At 40.0% G+C, this 18,391-nt stretch overlaps 2 protein-coding genes across 3 annotated transcripts in view; one reads left to right on the top strand and one right to left on the bottom strand.

The window, feature by feature from the left end:
- adra1aa (adrenoceptor alpha 1Aa) overlaps positions 1-18,391 on the bottom strand; it is a 42,664-nt gene that overhangs the window by 24,091 nt on the left and 182 nt on the right. Inside the window, exon 2 of one of the 2 annotated variants that reach the window (XM_086313802.1) lies at positions 14,640-14,720. The gene's annotated coding sequence lies outside the window, so the exon portion shown is untranslated. Of the gene's footprint in view, positions 1-6,643; positions 6,854-14,639; positions 14,721-18,391 lie in introns of those variants that run through there. The other variant, XM_086313801.1, reaches the window with a different exon arrangement.
- Positions 12,825-15,689, top strand: tmem230b (transmembrane protein 230b). The gene is made up of 3 exons (XM_086313804.1): positions 12,825-13,151; positions 15,094-15,216; positions 15,314-15,689. The coding sequence occupies exons 1-3, from the start codon at positions 13,056-13,058 to the stop codon at positions 15,452-15,454; spliced, it is 360 nt and encodes a 119-aa protein (XP_086169930.1). The 5' UTR covers positions 12,825-13,055; the 3' UTR covers positions 15,455-15,689.

The following is an 18,391-nucleotide window of genomic DNA, read 5'->3' as shown; positions in this document are numbered from 1 at the left end:
AATCAGAAGGCTCGGTGTGTATTATATGTTCTTCAAGTGACCTATAATACATCAGGATATGCTTGACTTTGCTCTTGATCCCTCCTTTAAATCAATATCATACCACGACCTTTATACAGACACAGGTCAAAACAACCCACGTTATTACAGCTCCACCATTTGTTAAGGGTTGTCACAGTCTGTGCTCCTTATGTTTGTAAAGAACACATTAGTTTGACATCTTGGGAAAATATGCCAAGCTAGATCAAAATATTGATACCACTGTCATAACATGGCAGAGTCCCAAGAAAAATAAATCTGCCTACCAGGAAGTTATCAGTCCAGCACAGCTTCATCATATAATCTTATATAGCACTTTTCTACTATAGCTGAGCACTCAAAAGAGCTTTACATAACATGCCTAATTCACCCATTTATACAAGCACCTTTTACCACACCTGGTAAATATCATATCAAACAAACATGGAGTTTCAGACTCAAACATCCTAAATGTTGAGCATTGTCTGTTAGCACTAGCTCCACATGCAAGAAAAATATAACAGATGTATTTAACAAAATGAAGCACAATTTCCCGAATCGACCCCTCTGCTTTATGGGAGCTCATAACATTTGCAGTTATTTTTGGTGATTTTATCTCGCGATAAGGGCATGACATATCCCATTATTCTGAGATAAAACAGTGCTTGTTTTGTCATGATAGGAAGTTCATTTTCTTTAGAAATCACACAAAAACAAAAGCTTGTTTTCTTGTCATTTATCGGGGATTAGAAGTGCAGTTCCAGCCCGGTCAAACTACAGGGGAGCTAGGGGGAATGTTAGTAGGGCAGGGGAGCCCCCCGAAAAGAAAAAAAAAAGCTTTTCAAAATTTATGAGGGAAGCCGAGGTCCCAAAAATATTGACAATATGCTATTTTCCCTATGCATTTCTATTTCTTTTTCATTTCATAATCACCCGTCATGCATAAAATTAGTATATTCCTAATGCGTGATTCATGCATGAAAGTGATTCATCACTAACTTTAATAACGACACCAGCGTAGGTTCTATTCTTGTCGAGCTTGGCTTCCCTTCCCACCTTTGTAAAGCAGAAAATAAATTGAACCGTAACACTCAGGAAAGCCAAGGCGCACTTAATTTCACACAGGAAGGTAGATTGGTAAACACTCCCCCTCTCTCTTTATCAGCAATAAAGTAAACTTATTACTGAAATGAATGGCTTCTTTCTCCTCGCCGCTCTCCACGCGGCGGCTATTTTTAGATGCTTTGGTCAGTCGTTATTATTCTTATTCACAGAATGATAAATAAAGCTAAGCAAAGTGGTTTATAAATTGTTTAAGGCTATGAAGAAAAAACAAAGTTAACTCTCCTGAAGCTAATATCTCCTCAACATGGTGGATCAACACTATTAAAAACACATCACACTGTACTTCAATCAGCGTCTAACATGGCAGTAGATTCAAATAACGTTCAAATGGGTCCTTATTTAAGGAGAAGACTAGACCATCTATAACTCCACAGTTGAGCACACTTCCTCCTCAGTAATCAGATGAGGGGATCGGTCATCTCCAAGGCTGCCAAGTTACTTTGTGATTGAGAAAACAAAGTCAGGTTTGTATGATATATATTGAGAGCATAAAAGAAGCAATCTGTTATCAGAAGAGAGCAAGTTTATATAAATAATTCATAATCTTGAGATAACGGCTTAAACAAAGTAATTCCCAGAAGAGCCATTTTTTGGCTTCTGCATATTTTTGGTCAGGAAAGGTAATTACAATCTCTTTTCCCCCCCATTGTGGCAATGTGTTTGTATAAGATAAGAAAAAAGAGGAATTTAGTTGCAAAGTTAAATTTACACGGATTGTTATTTGGAATTTATCCTCACACAGTTCAAATTTAAACTGCTCCCTCTGACTTTGATGCACTGGATTAATTAGGATTTGTGGGCTTTAGCACTGCAGTGTGAAAGCCCACTTGAATCTTGATAGATCATTCATCTTCTTTTTCTTCTCTTTGTTTCAAATTCATCTCATTTTTAAGGGGGGTAGTTCTCAAAAAACTTGTGAATATTGTAAAACATATGCATCAGAACTGGGGAAGCAGTCTCTGCTGAACACAGTCTGGGCGTTTCTCAGTCAAGGAGGCCTTTTCTTCACTGTTAGACCACAGTCTCTGTTGTTTCTGATCCTGCAGTAGTTGAGACCAAGCAGCAACATCCTGGGCTGAAGATGAAGGCAACACTGAAGTGCCAAAAAATACACTTCCTGATGTGTCCACTTGAAGCTAACTCCCTGAGAAAACTCAGTTCCTATAGACTTGCATGTAAAAATGAGCAGCTTTTTAGTAGAAATAAGCCTTTTTAGAGAAATCTTCACACAGACACACTGATCAGTAAGCATTTTGAACCAGTTTTACTTCCTGACTCCAAATCTGAAACTGTTTTTGTCTCGCAGATGTGTTTATTTATTTATTTGTCTTAGTTATGATGTTCCAAGTATTTTACAACTAGGATGACCGAACAGAAATCTGAAGCGTTTCAGGATTTAAGACCTAATTTGGATCTCAAGAAAAGGAAAATCTAAATTAAGGAAGGTGTTTTTGTCCTGAAGTCCGTGAACTGATGCTTGACGATGAGTGCAAAAGGAAACTGAAGCCAGCTCAATCAGCAAAATGGGAATCACTGGTACGGGTTATCAAGAAATTTCTTGGAAATCACGGAGCAGAGAATTATGCTGAGGTTGTGGAAACATGCTGAAAGCATATCAGCTCCTGAGTGCTAGAATATCACTGAAGATGCACTTTTTACATTCTCATGTCAACTGTTTTCCCACCAAACCTGCACAATGTCAGTGAGAAGTATGGGGAAAGATTTCACTGAGATATAGAAGTGACGGAAAACCAATATCAGGGAAAATTTCTCCAGAGCATTATGGGGGACTACTGTTGGTTCGTGCAAAGAGAGATGTGCACATTTTGACCTGCTTTAATTTGAGCTAAATTGACAGAAATACACTTTCATGCATCTCTGGCATTGTTTTCTGGTTTGGTTTCAGATTAAATACATTATTGTTGGGAAATAGCTAGAATTCCAGACGTTGCATCATTACATCAGTGACGTCACTGATGTAATGATGCAACCTTAAATCAAATTTTATGTCTGAGAACAGAGTAAAAAATAGATACAGAGCTGGTTGTAAGTTCCCAGTTCAAACTAAAAATATTTTGTGATCTGGTATCTCTATCTGTCTCATGCACAAATAATCTGTGGAAACATTTTGCTAATAACTTAGCACCTGGACCTCTTATCTACATATAGTCATTTGATAGCAGTGGATATAAAGCTAAACCTAAGGCTTCAGGTCAGGACTACACAATGCTGTACTACTGCCACTGGTCCTGAACACAGCTTATAGTGGTGAAGAATATTTTGCTTTAAGTTTCATCCGAATGTATAGAATCCATGTGGATATGATACATGTGGATGAAAACTTTTACAATCCATTCCCTAAACCCAACAGGAAGTTGGATATTTTGAATTTATTGTCAAATTGTTTATTTATTACTCAACTACTTTGGTATAGTATGAATGGGTATGGACTATGTCTTTATCAGCAGGAAAAGTGGTAAAACTTATAGTGGTAAAAATACAGTTAAGTCCAAAAATGTATGCCCTCCTTGAATCTGGGCCATCCAGAGACTGAGATAGGAGTCTTTGCTGGGCCGATTCTGACCCCCGAGCCTTATGTTTGACACTGCTGGAATAAAGGAAGCCAGCCACATGAGACAATAAAGTTCAATGACTCCACTACAGCATGCCCAACGTGCATGGAGGTACGAGGGCCTGATTGATGCGTGCACAACTTAATTTGGAATGTTTGAATGTCTTCTGACTTTTAAACAATGTCTTAGTGCCGCATGAACTCCTCCACTTTGACAGATGTGAAATTAATCTCGTCAGTGCAGATTATATAAATGTAGATTAGATAAGACTAGTAAAAGTAGAGTGGCCATGTTGACGAATTTTGGATTTTGTTAAGCTGCTTTATTTCAAACCAAATTAAAAGTTCATCTGAGTTGTCCTCTTTTCCACTGACATTGTCTCTATCTATCTATCTATCTATCTATCTATCTATCTATCTATCTATCTATCTATCTATCTATCTATCTATCTATCTATCTATCTATCTGTGCCCCACAGGTTTCAAAACAATGCGAACAGTCAGTCAGTGGCTGGCCTTGTCCTCTGGGCCCCACAACCAACTGATCCACACTGCATGTTCAAATGTTTATTATGTTTGTCTTAAAGTTTTATATCTCAGCTGAGCTCTGATGCTGGCATGATGCAGTACGCCATTACAGCGTCATGCGGCAGCACCTGAGAGCTTCTCCCTCCCATGTGGGAAATAATGCTAATACAGTAATTATGAATAAAAGGCCTACATGTGTATTCATAGGAGAGATGCGGGAGTTCATTACACCATCATCATTTCGCACTGTAGAAAAGATTAAGTTACCTCGGCTTAAAATATTAACCGCTGCATTAATAATAATAATAATAGATACTTTATTGATCCCCATGGGGAAATTACTTGTTTTTCTCTGCATTTGACCCATTCACTCAGTGAAGCAGTGGGCAGCCCACTAAGCAGGCGCCCGGGGAGCAGTGTGTAGGGACGGTACCTTGCTCAGGGGTACCTCAGGGTAGCCGTTAAGTGGATTCGAACCGCCGACCTTCCGATCATGGGGCGACCACTTTACCTACTGAGCTATCCCTGCCCTGTCAATACTGTCACTGTATTATAAATATGCTGTGTTACAATTGAGAGAACAAGTTGAATGATTTACTGTGTCACACCTTCAGCTATATATATCCACTCTGTCAGGATCTGCTCCTTCTATCCGTTTATGTTCTCAACATTGACTCCCAGTTTAATCCAGTATCAAATTCTAAATTCTCTGCCTCACACACAAAGTCTTGAATAATCAGAACCATTTAAAAGAACTTAAAGTACCATATAACCTCAATAGATCACTTTGCTCTCAGAGTTGTTGTTCCTTGAGTATTTAAATAAAGAATGGGAGGCAGAGCCTTCAGACCCCTCTTCTGTGGAACCAGCTCCCAGTTTGGATTCAGGGGACAGTGTGTTTTTTAACACTTCTCTGCATTTAGTTAATTCATTATCATTAATCGCTGCCTGTCTTATAGAGTGTGTCTTTTGTCCTATCTCACTCCTCTCACCGCCAACTGATCGTGGCAGATAGTTGCCCCTCCCTGCGCCTGGTTCTGCTGGAAGTTTCTTTCTGTCAGAAGGTAGTTTTTCCTTCCCACAGTCGCCAAATGCTTACTCTATACTATATAAATAAAACAGATGTATCGGTATCTGCTCAGTGTGTCTCACATTAAGGATTTAGAGGCTACCAATCACTGTGCATTTATATCAAAGAAAATCTGTTCCAACGAGAAGAAAAACCTTTTTCTTGACAGCTGACCAAATTGCATGGAAAGGATTGTCAAACTCCCTAACAAACCTAATTTGATTAATCCACCCGGCTCGTACATTACAATCACAAGACTTAAACTCATGATTAAAACTCCTTCTAAGATAAATTAAAAGTGACATGCTTACTTCTAGATTCTGTTAAAAAGACCTGTTGATTTCACTACGCCATGGGATTTCGTTTGGCTCTGTAGACCCAGCAGAGAGGTTTTCTTCCAGCACTGATTGGTTTAATATTCATTATAATGCCTCTGTACGGAGGGAGTTGCAAAGTGAAAGAGGACATATGCTGCAGGGTGGCTGAAAACAGTGTGCAGCTCCATACTGAAGTAGCTGGAAGTTACCTGTCTTGCTCGGTTACATTTTGTTAGCTGCCTTTTTCAGAAGGTCCCTCCTGATACAAGCATCTTTCTCCTCTGCAGAATAGGCTCCAAATATAGGCTTTGTCTTCTTGGCGTCCATAGAACAATGGCTGATGTGCAGCTGCTTCTGAGGTATCCGCAATATTGTTGAGGAAAGCTTGAGCAACCCTGGCTTCTCTGTGTCTGCTGTTACTTTAATTGGCCAGGAGTAAACAGCGATTGTGACTCAGATGCAATCTCAACCTCTTCACCGGTGTGCGGAGTAATTCCCAGCTCTATAAGATGAGGCCACTGTGCAGGACTACACCTGACATAAAGTCACATCCACCTCAGTAAACTGACAGAGACATGCCTGAGACGCATGGGAGCTGGCTGGCTTTTTCTTCCGAAACCTTATAGCTACATTTAAAACAGTTCTTCATATTCAAATGATCTGTTCGCAGTTTTCCTTCAGATTTGAGGTTTTAAAAAACGGGAGGGTGTAAAAACAACAAAAAACAGCATTACATAAATCAAGCATAACAGCGCGATCGTGCCTTATGGCTGTTCGGAGGGATACAGTTGTCTTAAATCATGTGTATTTTAACCACTTCACCAGTTTGCTCCAGACATTTAGCCCCATTAAACACAAAGAATAAATCAACGCTATTTGGCTACTTATGCACACTTATGCATCAGCGCTTTCAGCAAATTCAATTAAGAAAAAATAGTTTTTTATCAATAAAATAAACTATCAATTCAAAAATGCTTCTGTTAAATACTTCAAATGAATTGTTCTGGGACTCACCCAACTTTGATTTTTCACATCCCGATGCTTGGACAGAGCCACATTTGGGCACGGCAGTGATTGCCGAGACGCGCTAGGAGGCGGCGAAGGGAGAGCCAAGTGCGCTCGCCGTGGAGAGCCCTCATATCTGCCGGAGCAGACACCCGAAGCTTCAGGTGCTCCAAGTCTCTTCAGATGATGACGAGTAGCCAACCAAATCTCTCACTGCTTTCTTTTCGAAACCACTGTCGCCCGTATCTACCCCCCCTCAACCCAACTCTCCCAGCCCCACCCCCTCCTTACCACCACCCAGCCATCCATCCTCACATCACCTCACTATGGCTCAGCATCACTCTTTGTGCGTCATCACAACCGGTCTGTGTCATTCAGAAATCTGTCATTAACCGGTGTCACCCACCTTTCCAGCTGTTAAACTGTACGAGAATACAGTGTGTGTGGAAATGCTCAAAGACTTTTACTATTTACTATTTTTGTAAGGTTATGTAAGTGTACTTTCAGTCTTCAGGAGTCCGTACCAAACTTTTACTCCTCCCCCCCCCCCCCCCCCCCCCAGTGAAGGAATGTTCGTGTGTTGCAGATGTTTAAAGTGTTTTTGATCCCAGAGATAAAAGTAAAGGTGATGTCTAGTTTTATTTAAAAATCTGTGTAACACTTTTGATTACAGCCAAGAAATAACTCTATAGCCTAAAATACACATGTTCATGTTTCTGACCAGAAACAGTTGTGTTCTTAATGAAAAGGCGTCTTCTTTTACACATCTCCACATCTCCAAGACTTGCACCATCATAAATGAGTTTTTTTTACACACATTTTAAACACACTTGTATCAAGCTCCTTCTTAAACTCACATTTGTTATTATCACATCTGGAATGACACTCTCTTTTTAAGTCCAACTTCCTTTTATATTTATTTGTAATTTGATATAACCAAACATACATTCTCTTATGACTCCATCCATCCATACATTCGCTTCTGCTTATCCAGTTTAGGGTTGCGGGGAACCTCGGGCTATTATAGGGCACAAGGGTACACCCTGGACAGGTCACCAGTCTCTTGCAGAGCATGATTTAAAATATAAATTACATTTTATGGGTGGTAAACAAGGTACACAATTATTCACGGGCTTTGCCTGATAACACTTTGTTCCCCATCAGCAAAATGAAAGCAGCTGCCTTCTATATTTAAAAACTTTGGTGCAGGAATCACACCCTAACATCCAGTAACAGTACATCTGCAGCAATAACACAGTAGCCTGTAGTTACTAAGTAAGTACTTTATTTACACTGTGAGTTATTTCTAAATATCTGCTATTACCCACCCTGCTCCAGCTTTCTTTTTTCTTCTTCTTTGCTGCTCATTAACTACACACTAATTTTACGGATACCCCCTAAAAAATAATTAGACTGTAATTGCTCCAAGCTGTGGCTTCAAATATTAACACCATTACCACTAACAGGACTAATCCTCCTGCGCGTTTAAACACAACACACTGCATTATGAAAGCGTGATGAGCAACAAACGCACCTATAGCTGACATTTGCGGCATACAGTATAGTCTATAAGACCCTCGGTCCATCTGTTGCACACTCAGTCGATACTCATTTGTTAATGTCTGAGCAGCGACAGATGATTGTAATTTATAAAGCATTGCCATTTCAGCAGGGATTGTGATTATTCAGTGGCTGTGCATTTTTCCCTTTTTTCAATTAAGCTATGAGGAAGAGATGAGACAGAAACAAGCACACACATACACACATTTAGCTACACATGGATAAACACGGTACATTGATTTTTTTGTTGGGGTGGGGGATTGATTCTTTTCTTCCCACTGTGGACAAATCCAGGTTTAGCCAGTTGGAGTATTTGTTGTTTTTCAAACTGGTTTCAGATATGAAGGCTTTACAGGCTGCTGCCTGTTTTAAGTGAGAGATTTTAAGCCGAAGTAAACATTTGGGCAGTTAAAGTCAGCTTGTGTGTTCAATCAATGATGAGACTTTCAGCTCACAATGCCTCATCTTTTCTTTTTCCTTTTTTTTTTTTACCTGCCGGTATATCCGGCGAGCACGTCTACTTCATCTTGCCAAAAGCAAAAATCGCAACCAGACCTCTGAACTCCCCAAGAGTGCATTCAAATCAGCGAAAGGTGTGTGTATTTGCATCCTGTTAGGCCCTATCGTGCTATCTGCTGGAAAAGTAATTACCTGTCTGTGCCGCCCATGCAGTGAGGTGGGCTGCTGAGTTTGAAAGAAACTGAAATCAATATCTCTGCACTGGAAGACACATTTCCTGTCATGGAGGCAAGAAACCTGACTCTAGCATTCATACTAATGTTGGCATTTACAGTGACATTCGCCTTAATTGCATATCAAGAGATTTTCTCTCCTGTGCTTATGACTTTGACAAAACCAGCTCCCGGATTTCAATCATCGAAGCTGTTAAATGCACACTGCTGACATTACTCTGTGACTAATGTGAAATGCTTGGCATGCAAAGCAGGCAAATTTGAAGATCGAAGCCGCTACTTTGCGTGTCGTGTGTCATGTTCTCGAGGCAACTGTTCTTTTTTTTGTTATAAGCTGAAGGGGGGAAAAAGGGGAGATGGCAATGTGAAATAAAGGTGATAGATTCTGTCATCAGGCTGATGAAGCTCCTTATACCAAGTGTGCTGCAGTAGTCTGCTGTCCTCCCACGCACACAACTAACCTCAGGCTCACACCTGAAATGCAGATTGAAGAGCAAAAAAGGAGGAAAAAAACCCATCAGTGGCTGTGGTCAGAAATACAAGAGTCATCACCGCGTCCTCCTGCAACCATCCTGTGTGACATACAGCACCTGCGATGATGTGAGCAAGGAAGCATCCATCACTTCATTACCGCTTGGCATAAATTTTACATGAGCTCCTAGTGTTCAGCGCCAAGTGACAATTCTGTGATTCACTCAAAGCTGACAGATCCTTTTGTATTTAATTGTGCCCAATCAGTTCCATGAAACCGATACAGTAATGCATTCACAGCCGTCAGAATAAGGCAGTATCTTTCCTCGGTGACGCACAAAAGAAAGTAATTAAAAAGTGATTTTTTAGTGTTATTCTAATTAGGACGATGAAGTGTGGCTGCAGGAATTTTAAATGACTTCGGGGTGTCTGTTTAAAGAAGGCTTTTACTCAATCCACACAAGGAGCATTAAAAAAAGACAGGTTTAAAGCCATGCCTGCTGTTCACTATACTTTGATTGAAATGCTGAAGCTGTCTAGCAGAAGCAAGCCGCTATAGGCACTGCAATGTTAAGTTCAATATTTAACATAGTCACCACCTTCATGACTTGCTTTGTTGTTGTGACAGGTCTTAGAAGTTAACCACATCATTGGGCAAACTCTTAAAAAGTTCAGGAGTTACTAAAGTTTGTACAGTTTATGGCTTTTCAGTAACGTCGTGGTGGCACTGAAGGAAAAGTCAAGGGCTCACAAGAGGCGTTCCTCTTCTCGAGAGATTCCTCCAGATAAGTGAAAACTGCAACCTGGCGCATTTGATCATTTCTGAAACCCGGTGGGTTTAAAAGTAATAAGGCAAAGCCACAGGCAGATTGCATGATGCTCAAGTGGTATAATGGTCGAGGCTTTTATTGGGCTCCATTCGTGGTTCTATCTGCAATTGCTGTAATGAAGACAGACCTAATTATCTCAGCAGACAGAACTCCACTATGAACAGGACTCTAATTATGGCCTAAATGCTGTTCTCTTATACTGTTCAGAGTCGTACTCGGGGGGTTATAAGAGAGTTGGCTGTGGCCGTCTTCACACACACACGTGCACACACACACACACACACACACACACACACACACACACACACACACACACACACACACACACACACACACACACACCTTGGGGGCTCAGTGTGCTCAGCTGTTCTGATGTGCTTCTGTGCAGGCATCATGGTGTAGTGGCAGGGATTATCTAACATGACAACGCACTCTCTTCCCGTCTTTGACTGGTGACAGCTTACCCAGTCATCTGATTAATTAATTACAACTCCACGTGTCATTAGACAGAATTCTTATTTATGGTCTCAAACACTTTGGTAAATGGTAAATGGCCTGTATTTATATAGCGCTTTACTAGTCCCTAAGGACCCCAAAGCGCTTTACATATCCAGTCATCCACCCATTCACGCACACATTCACACACTGGTGATGGCAAGCTACATTGTAGCCACAGCCACCAATAGTTTACAAGAAGATCCTATTGAAATTCTAAACCCCCATGGGATGAAAAAAAAGACAATAGATGAAGTAATGTCTGAACACAAATGTTAGGGGCAGCAGAGTTACTTACAGATAGATTATTCCATCAGTGGTACCATTTGGAGCCCATTTATTTTGAATTTATGAATGTAAAATAACTGCAGATTTATCTGGTCTTGTAGATTGTCTCAAGGCTGCAGAGCAGATAAATTGAATGCCGTGTTTCTAAATTCACACTGAGGGGGAGGCTAAGCGGCTTGTGCAGTGACCTTGATTGTAGCTATTGAACCTCCAAATAAGGAGACCGAACAGATAAGAGCGGCGTTATTTGGCACACAAAGGAAGACAATCCAGTGACGCAGCCGTGGCGTCAGCTGATGAGCAGAGTCAACATGCAATCACAGAGCCCAGTGAGGTATGAGTTAGGAAACTGGAATGAGTGATAAAGCAAAGGGCAAAGTTTGCCCTCAGTAACAGGTATAGTAAAGAACGTCTGCACAATCTGTTATTTCCGAAGGCCGCTTATATGACTCTGCATTTGCCCACTGCAATTTGGAATAGTAATGCAATTTTAAAGTGGTTTCCAGAGGACAGAATACATTTTGCTAAATCCCACTAAAACGAAGATGAAATGCAGGCGGGGTGGATTTGAAAAGATCATTTCTCGCTGAAACTCTGAGAAATCTGTAAATATCAATGACAAACTTAAGACAAGAGAACGCACTGTGCTCTGTGATGTAGAAGAATTTGTGTTGTGTGCAATGGAAAGAAAAGGAAAAAATCCAAATGATTTTAGGGCTTCAATCACCCCCAGAGATCAACATTATGGCCTTAACGATGAGACAGTCAAGGTCACTCAGCATACTAATGATCACCAGAAACTCATCCTCTGCCAAAGTGTAGGCTTACTTTAAAGAGTATTACTGATGCTGCGAGCGATAAGAATATGCATTTGATTTACTGCTCATGATAAAAGAGCTTTATTTATTTATTTATTTGTCATCCTGCAGACATTTAATAACTGACTGTAGAGCCCATGACTCTAGCAAGACCTCCGATGAGTCAGGTAGCATCTCAGTTCCGCCTAAATCTGCATGGCACTTCCGTCTCATACAAGGAGCTAGTATGAAAAACACAAATTAAAATAAAAATACAGTACACAACCACAGAAGCTTTAATTAGTCATTTCAGATGGATTGAGGGTTTTTGCTTATTACATGGTCAGTCACTCACAGACTGGATTATTGATGTGCGTAACCAGGGAGGTGGCAATAAACTGGCAGAGGTGACTTTGTATACAAACACCTGGATTTCATCCACATCTGAAGCAGACAAAAATGTGCCAATTATCACTTCAGGATTAAGAGACTCGTTAATGTGTCCTTTTTGAAGAGAAGCTGTTGATCTGGTTAATTGTTTTTAGACATCATGTAACTGTCAATTTATTTCCTGTTTTAATGTACATTTATGAAAATAAATACAGGAGATTGTATTTCAGTGATTAAAACGGCCTTCAGAGGGAGTGGGTTAGTCTTAGCTTCTTCTGTTACGTGAAATGGTATCAAAATCTGCAGTCTCGCCAGAAACGTTATCTTCTATAAGCACAGTGTGATTACAAAGACAGAACAGAACATCCCAGGAAATGAACATCCGCACAAAGAGATGAATCTCGACACCGCAAGGTCATGTCTGTGACTCGCAGTGACCCGGTCATTTTAATAAGACTCAACAGCGCCCTCTGGTGGCAGACATGGCGTGGTGCAAATCTTCCTTTTTATTGTAAAACAGTTAATTGCGCTAAAGCACATCTGAAAACTTTTCTTTTTTGTGATTTAGCTTAACGTTATTTTTTCATCTCACACAGCACATGCAACGTTTAAGTTAAAATTACGCGTTAAATCGAAGTTTCTGGAAGTTAATAATGACGCTTCAGATTGCGCAGGCGCAGAGTGTATACGTACTGAAAACACGGAAGGTCCAACACCATATTCCCAAACAGAGGCTTCTACGCTGTAAACTCTTTATAAAACGTCGTCGGAGCGGCCCTAGAATAAGCCAAGTGCGGTATTGTTTTATTTTGGCAGTTGCGGTTTAAGAGTGATGCCTGTCGAGTAGTTGGGCCTTTTCTGCTTTTCTGCTTCATCTGAAAGCAAACCGCTGAAGAAGATGCCCGCTCGTAATGTTGTGTCCAACGGGATCCCTAACAGCAAAGTTAGGTATTCCAGGTTAGCCACTGACGACGACGGCTACATTGATTTACAGGTAAAACAGAAGGTGTAACGCTAGGATACGTTACCATTGCTTTTATTTTTAGATAATAGACTAAAGTTGGTGCACTGGTTTCGACCACTACAGTATGAATATAAAGGGGTACTGCAGCAATAGATGGCCGCTGTCATTTCCGAGCTAAGGTAGCCCTGTTGACGTCATTGGGGTTGTTGGGGGGGGGGGGGTCCTGTGATATTAATTCTTATAACCTCTTGATGTTCTCATCAAAGTTTGGTGAATGTTCACAAGAAGTACTGCATAACCAACACTTTTAAAGGACTGTGCAAATGTCTTGAGCCACCCTACTTTGAAGGAGTCAGACTTGGCATTTTTTAAGTGGTCCTAAGCAATACATAGACTGAAACAAAAAGACTGCTGGCTTATTTGCTTTTGCTGTTTAAAAGTAGAATGGGAGGCAGAGCCTTGCAGTTTCAGGCCCCTCTTCTATGGAACAAGCTCCCAGTTTGGAAGTATTTCTTGTTCTCTCACCTGTGTTACGACCCCCTCTTTTCACTCAGTATGTGTTTAGTACACCACTCTATTCAATCGTGAATTATTATTAATGTCCGGATCTCTTCCACAGTTTATTGTATCTTTTGTCCTGGCTTCCTCCCCTCAATCCCAACCAGTCATAGGAGATGGCTACCCCTCCCTGACCCTGATTCTTTCAACGTTTCTTCCTGTTAATAGGGAGATTTTCCTTCCCATTTTTGCCAAGTGCTTGCTCATAGGGGGTCGTTTAATTGTTGGGGTATTCTCTGTATTATTCTAGGGTCTTTACCTTAAAATGTAAAGCCCCTTGAGGCGTCTGTTGCTTTAATTTGACACTATAAGAATTTCACTCTCAGAAAGTTGAGTTGAATCAAACAGTAGTTCTCCAGGCTTTCTGAAGGTCTTTCAAAACCATTCTTTGGAAACTGGCTGCGTTTTTACTCATTTAAGGTCCAGTCCTTGTACCGGAACATTTTGTGAGAAATGTCTTTTTGTTTTTTCAGCTACTTTCAGCTGTGAATAAAGGAAGCATTAAAAATGGCACCTAACTCAGTGTTGTGTCTACACATAACAGGCAACTTAGCATATTTTAAATCTTGTATTTGGGTACTTTGTTATGAGCAGGCTGTCACAAAAAGCACCTAACTTTATGTGTCTTTAGTTGGATCTGTGAAAATGCCAAAGATAACACAGTTTGACAGACACTAAATAGTTTTTTAGGGCCTGCATTTCAGCCAATGGTGTTTGGAATCTTGTCACAATTAAATCATGAACACAGAAAAGTATGATCAGATTTTGATCCACCGTGCGATGCCCTCTAGTAGGGGTAGGTGACAGCTTCAAAATTACCAGCACAATATTGCAAGAACATTTACTGTAATGTAAATGCATGCTTTTGCTACACTAGTGATATTGCATTTTGACATTTTTATATCATGTAAAAAATTATAGACGTATTATTGCAGACAACACGATATGGTACAGCCCTACCTTCTGGAAATCGTTGGCAACAGCTTCATTTTTCAGTCGGGCAGAGATCCCAAACACACTGCCAGTGCAGTCAAAGCATACCTGGATAAAAACACACACAATAGAACACTGTCAGTCATGGATTGGCCTCCTCAGAGAAGGAAAATAAACATTATTGAAGCAGTGTGGGATATACTGTATTTCCATGTGTTTTTGAATCTGTCAATAAATTGCTACACCTATTTGCCATTTTCCTAGCAAAATACTAAAAGAAAAATTAGGGTTAGCTTGAGATGTTTGCACAGTACTATACATCCATGTTTTTATGAGAATAGGGCAATTTATTTAAAGCTGATTCGATGGAAAACATCTCTCTAGTCTGATGATTTTGACACAGAAGAGGAAAAACGGACACTTCCAAGAAACCTTGTGTTTCACAGAAATGTTTTTGAAATGAAATATTTCCCCTCTACAGTTCAAGAAGAGCCCACCCAAGGTCCCATATAAAGCCATCGCACTAGCCACGATCCTTTTCCTAATCGGCTCGCTGTTGATCATCATCGGTGCTCTTCTCTTGGCTGGCTACTTTGGCGTCACTGTAAGTAATTTTCTAGGTCACACTTTTTCTTGTTACATCCTTTTACTGGCCATACAATGTCATCATGTTAAGAGAATAAATGTTTTCTTTCTTTTAGCACACAGACCGGACCGTGCCTGTCCTCATCATCGGGATCCTTGTCTTCCTGCCTGGATTTTACCACCTACGGATAGCTTACTATGCATCAAAGGGCTACCCGGGATACTCTTATGATGACATCCCAGACTTTGATGACTGACAATTGCTAAAGCCCCAGTCCTGCTGTGCTTACATGTAGTGAATTTAAGGTCGTGATATATTTAAAGAAAATGAGATCCCTTTTTTTGTTTTTCATAATTGTTTTTAAATTACAATATTGTTCCTATAGATTTTTCTACCTAGGTTCTTAATGCCAGGTTGCTAATAGCAACTGTTTTTTTTAATCTTTGTATTTGTTTTATAGCTTGATAAATGAATAAAAAAGATTTGTATTATTTCTTTTGATTTATATAAAACCATTTCAGTTTGTTTATAGAATATTTTACCTTATGTAGTACAACCAATGTGGCCACATATAGTGAGTCTTTTAACTGCTTCACTACAACCAGTTTTTATTTTGTGTATTCTTTAGGTAGATCCATCAGTTCAGTGGCAGAGAGAATAAATAATTTAAAACTAAAGTAGCTGCAACCAACATAACAAATACCTGGTATACCTATTATATACACAATATCACCTCTGTGGCATAATAATGATATTTAATAAAAGGCTAGCGTTGTGTCTTCACATCCCGTGTAGTGAAGATTGCCTCGCCCTAGTTAATGCTTCCTCACTGCTCTGAGTTGTTCTTTCCCCGAGGATTTTGTGTGATTAATTCCAATCCTTCGATCTCCATATGGTGCACCTGGCCTGTGAGAGTAAACACTGTCAAACAGTACACAAGCAATTAAGGCCTGACATTCTGCTGACATTTGCCCCTCTAATCTGCGCCATCAACTCATCACTCTCAGCATAATTTGAAAGTGTGCTGGTGAAAGCCAAGACTGCCACCTCGATTCCTCCACCCCCCCCCCCCCTCCCCCCAGATAATGTCATATGTAAAACACATTGCTAGTAAAGGTTGGACGTCTATATAATCCTTTCAGAAGCCTAGTAACCCGCTGTTTGCCAAAGGGATAATTCGAGGGTAGCTGCTTGTGTTCTCGTTGTTTCTCTTTCCTTGCTATCGAATGAGCCCACCCAACTGTACACTGATCACAAACTGCCGGGCCTTAGATCAGATTATGCACTTTAAATCAGCTCAGATTCTTTGTTTTTTAAGTGCTTCCTGTGGTTCCAGGAGGCATTCGCACACAAAACGTCTTACAGAGGACTGAGATTTACTGTGTTTGTCCCGGAAACAAACATTTTTTATACTCTCAATGCTTTCTATCATATTGTTTTTTATGCTCTCTGAGGTGAGTCTTTTAAAATTACTGCTTTTACATGAAACCCGTCAAACCTAGTATGGTGATATCATAAGTTGAGCGTTACGAGACAATAGAGTTGTTGAGCAGACACATAATAACAGACACAAAGTAAGTGTACAGTAATATTGCAGGGATATTCAGTAATTTTAACTGTTTATATGGACAGATGAGTCCGTGTTACTCTTGAGTCTTGTCAAAGCAACATCACTGCAAAATAGTAATAAAAAGCTAAGTTTTCTCAACTATATTGGCTTGTTGATTTTTACTCAGAATCATTACACAAGTGTTTAACTGGGTCAGGTGTACTGTCTGGCCCAGCTGATCCACTGTTGCATCACCCAAAAACAAGGACCTGGCATTAACCTTTATTACTGAAAGGTGATTTCAGTGACTTTAAGTTTAACATGGTTGTTAATGCCAGACAGCCTTGTCTGAGTATTTCAGAAGCTGCTGATCGGCTAGGAATTTTCCCACACAGCCATCTCTAAGGTTTATAGAGGATAATCATAAAAAGATCAATTATTTAGTGAGCAGCAGTTCTCTGTGTGAAAATCCCTTGTTGATGCCAGGAGGCAGAGATGAATGGCCAGACACTAGCTCAATCAACTGCTCTTTACAAGCATGTGATACAGAAGAGCACATCTGAATACTTTACACAGTGAACCTAGAAGCAATTGGGCTGTAGAAAAGACCACAACAGGAGTCACTCCTGTCAGGGTAGAACAGGAAGCTGGGCTACAATTCCTGGCACACTTTGGGGCCCTTAGTACAAACTCAGCATTATTTAAATGCCACAGCCTAACTTAGTATTGCTGCTGATCATGTCTATCCCTTTTTGAGCGCAGTGTATTGTCTGATGGCTGCTTGCAGCAGAATAACGTACCACGTCATAAAGCTCAGATCATCCCAAACTGGTTTCTTGGACATGACAATGAGTTCATTGTACACAAATGACCTCCACAGTCAGCAGTTCTCAATCCATTAGGGCTCCTTTGGGATATGGTAGAACAGGACTTTCGCATCATGAGTGCAGTCGTCTGCAGGAATTGTGTGACGTTATCATGTTAATGTGGACCAAAATCTCTGAGGAACCGTTTTGAATGTTGAATCTATTCCTTCAAGAATTAAGACAGTACTGAAAGTAGCCAAAAGTGATTTCCAATGTTCCTATGTGTTTTTTAATGTCTAAAACGTTTACTTATATTATTTAAAAATGTAGTGAACAGAATTTATGAAGGGGTTTTATATAAAATAAGGAAATGACCTGTTTTGCAGGCATCTTTTGCTTTTTTTTTCTGCTTTACATCTCTGCCTTCTGGCATCATTTATTGCAATTTCTTCTCTCCTTTTAGTCTGATCTCTTATAAAAATAATATTAATGACAATCAGAGTTTTTCATTCATAAAAATGACATATAACGATTATAATCCAACAAGTCATTTTTAGCAGTTTAAATTCCTGCAATCATATTTTGGCAGACAATGGTACTAAAATGGTGTGCCTAATAAAGTGACTGGTGAGTGGATGAACCCAGGAACAGTACAGAAGTGATTTTGGTAAATTAGATAAGCTCGTCCGTCTGACCAAACTGATCCACTGTAGCATTACTATTAACCAAGGACACACTAAATACTATACTATAAACTATACATATAATACATGAACGTACATGCAGTAGATTCTATATTTGGACACAATCATAAACCTTAGACGGTTAATACAGCCAT

The sequence above is a fragment of the Aulonocara sp. 'chitande type north' Nkhata Bay genome, linkage group LG12, assembly GCF_057382095.1.
Source record: "Aulonocara sp. 'chitande type north' Nkhata Bay isolate Kocher_YH1m ecotype deep benthic linkage group LG12, A_spYH_male_GT1.1, whole genome shotgun sequence".
Lineage (NCBI taxonomy): Eukaryota > Metazoa > Chordata > Actinopteri > Cichliformes > Cichlidae > Aulonocara > Aulonocara sp. 'chitande type north' Nkhata Bay.
This window is presented reverse-complemented; position numbering and strand designations above follow the sequence as displayed.

Coding starts and splice junctions, on each gene's coding strand:
- tmem230b (XM_086313804.1), top strand. CDS start 13,056: ATGCCCGCTCGTAATGTTGTGTCCAACGGGATCCCTAACAGCAAAGTT. Junction 13,152..15,093: donor ACGGCTACATTGATTTACAG/GTAAAACAGAAG, acceptor TCCCCTCTACAG/TTCAAGAAGAGCCCACCCAA. Junction 15,217..15,313: donor CTGGCTACTTTGGCGTCACT/GTAAGTAATTTT, acceptor TCTTTCTTTTAG/CACACAGACCGGACCGTGCC.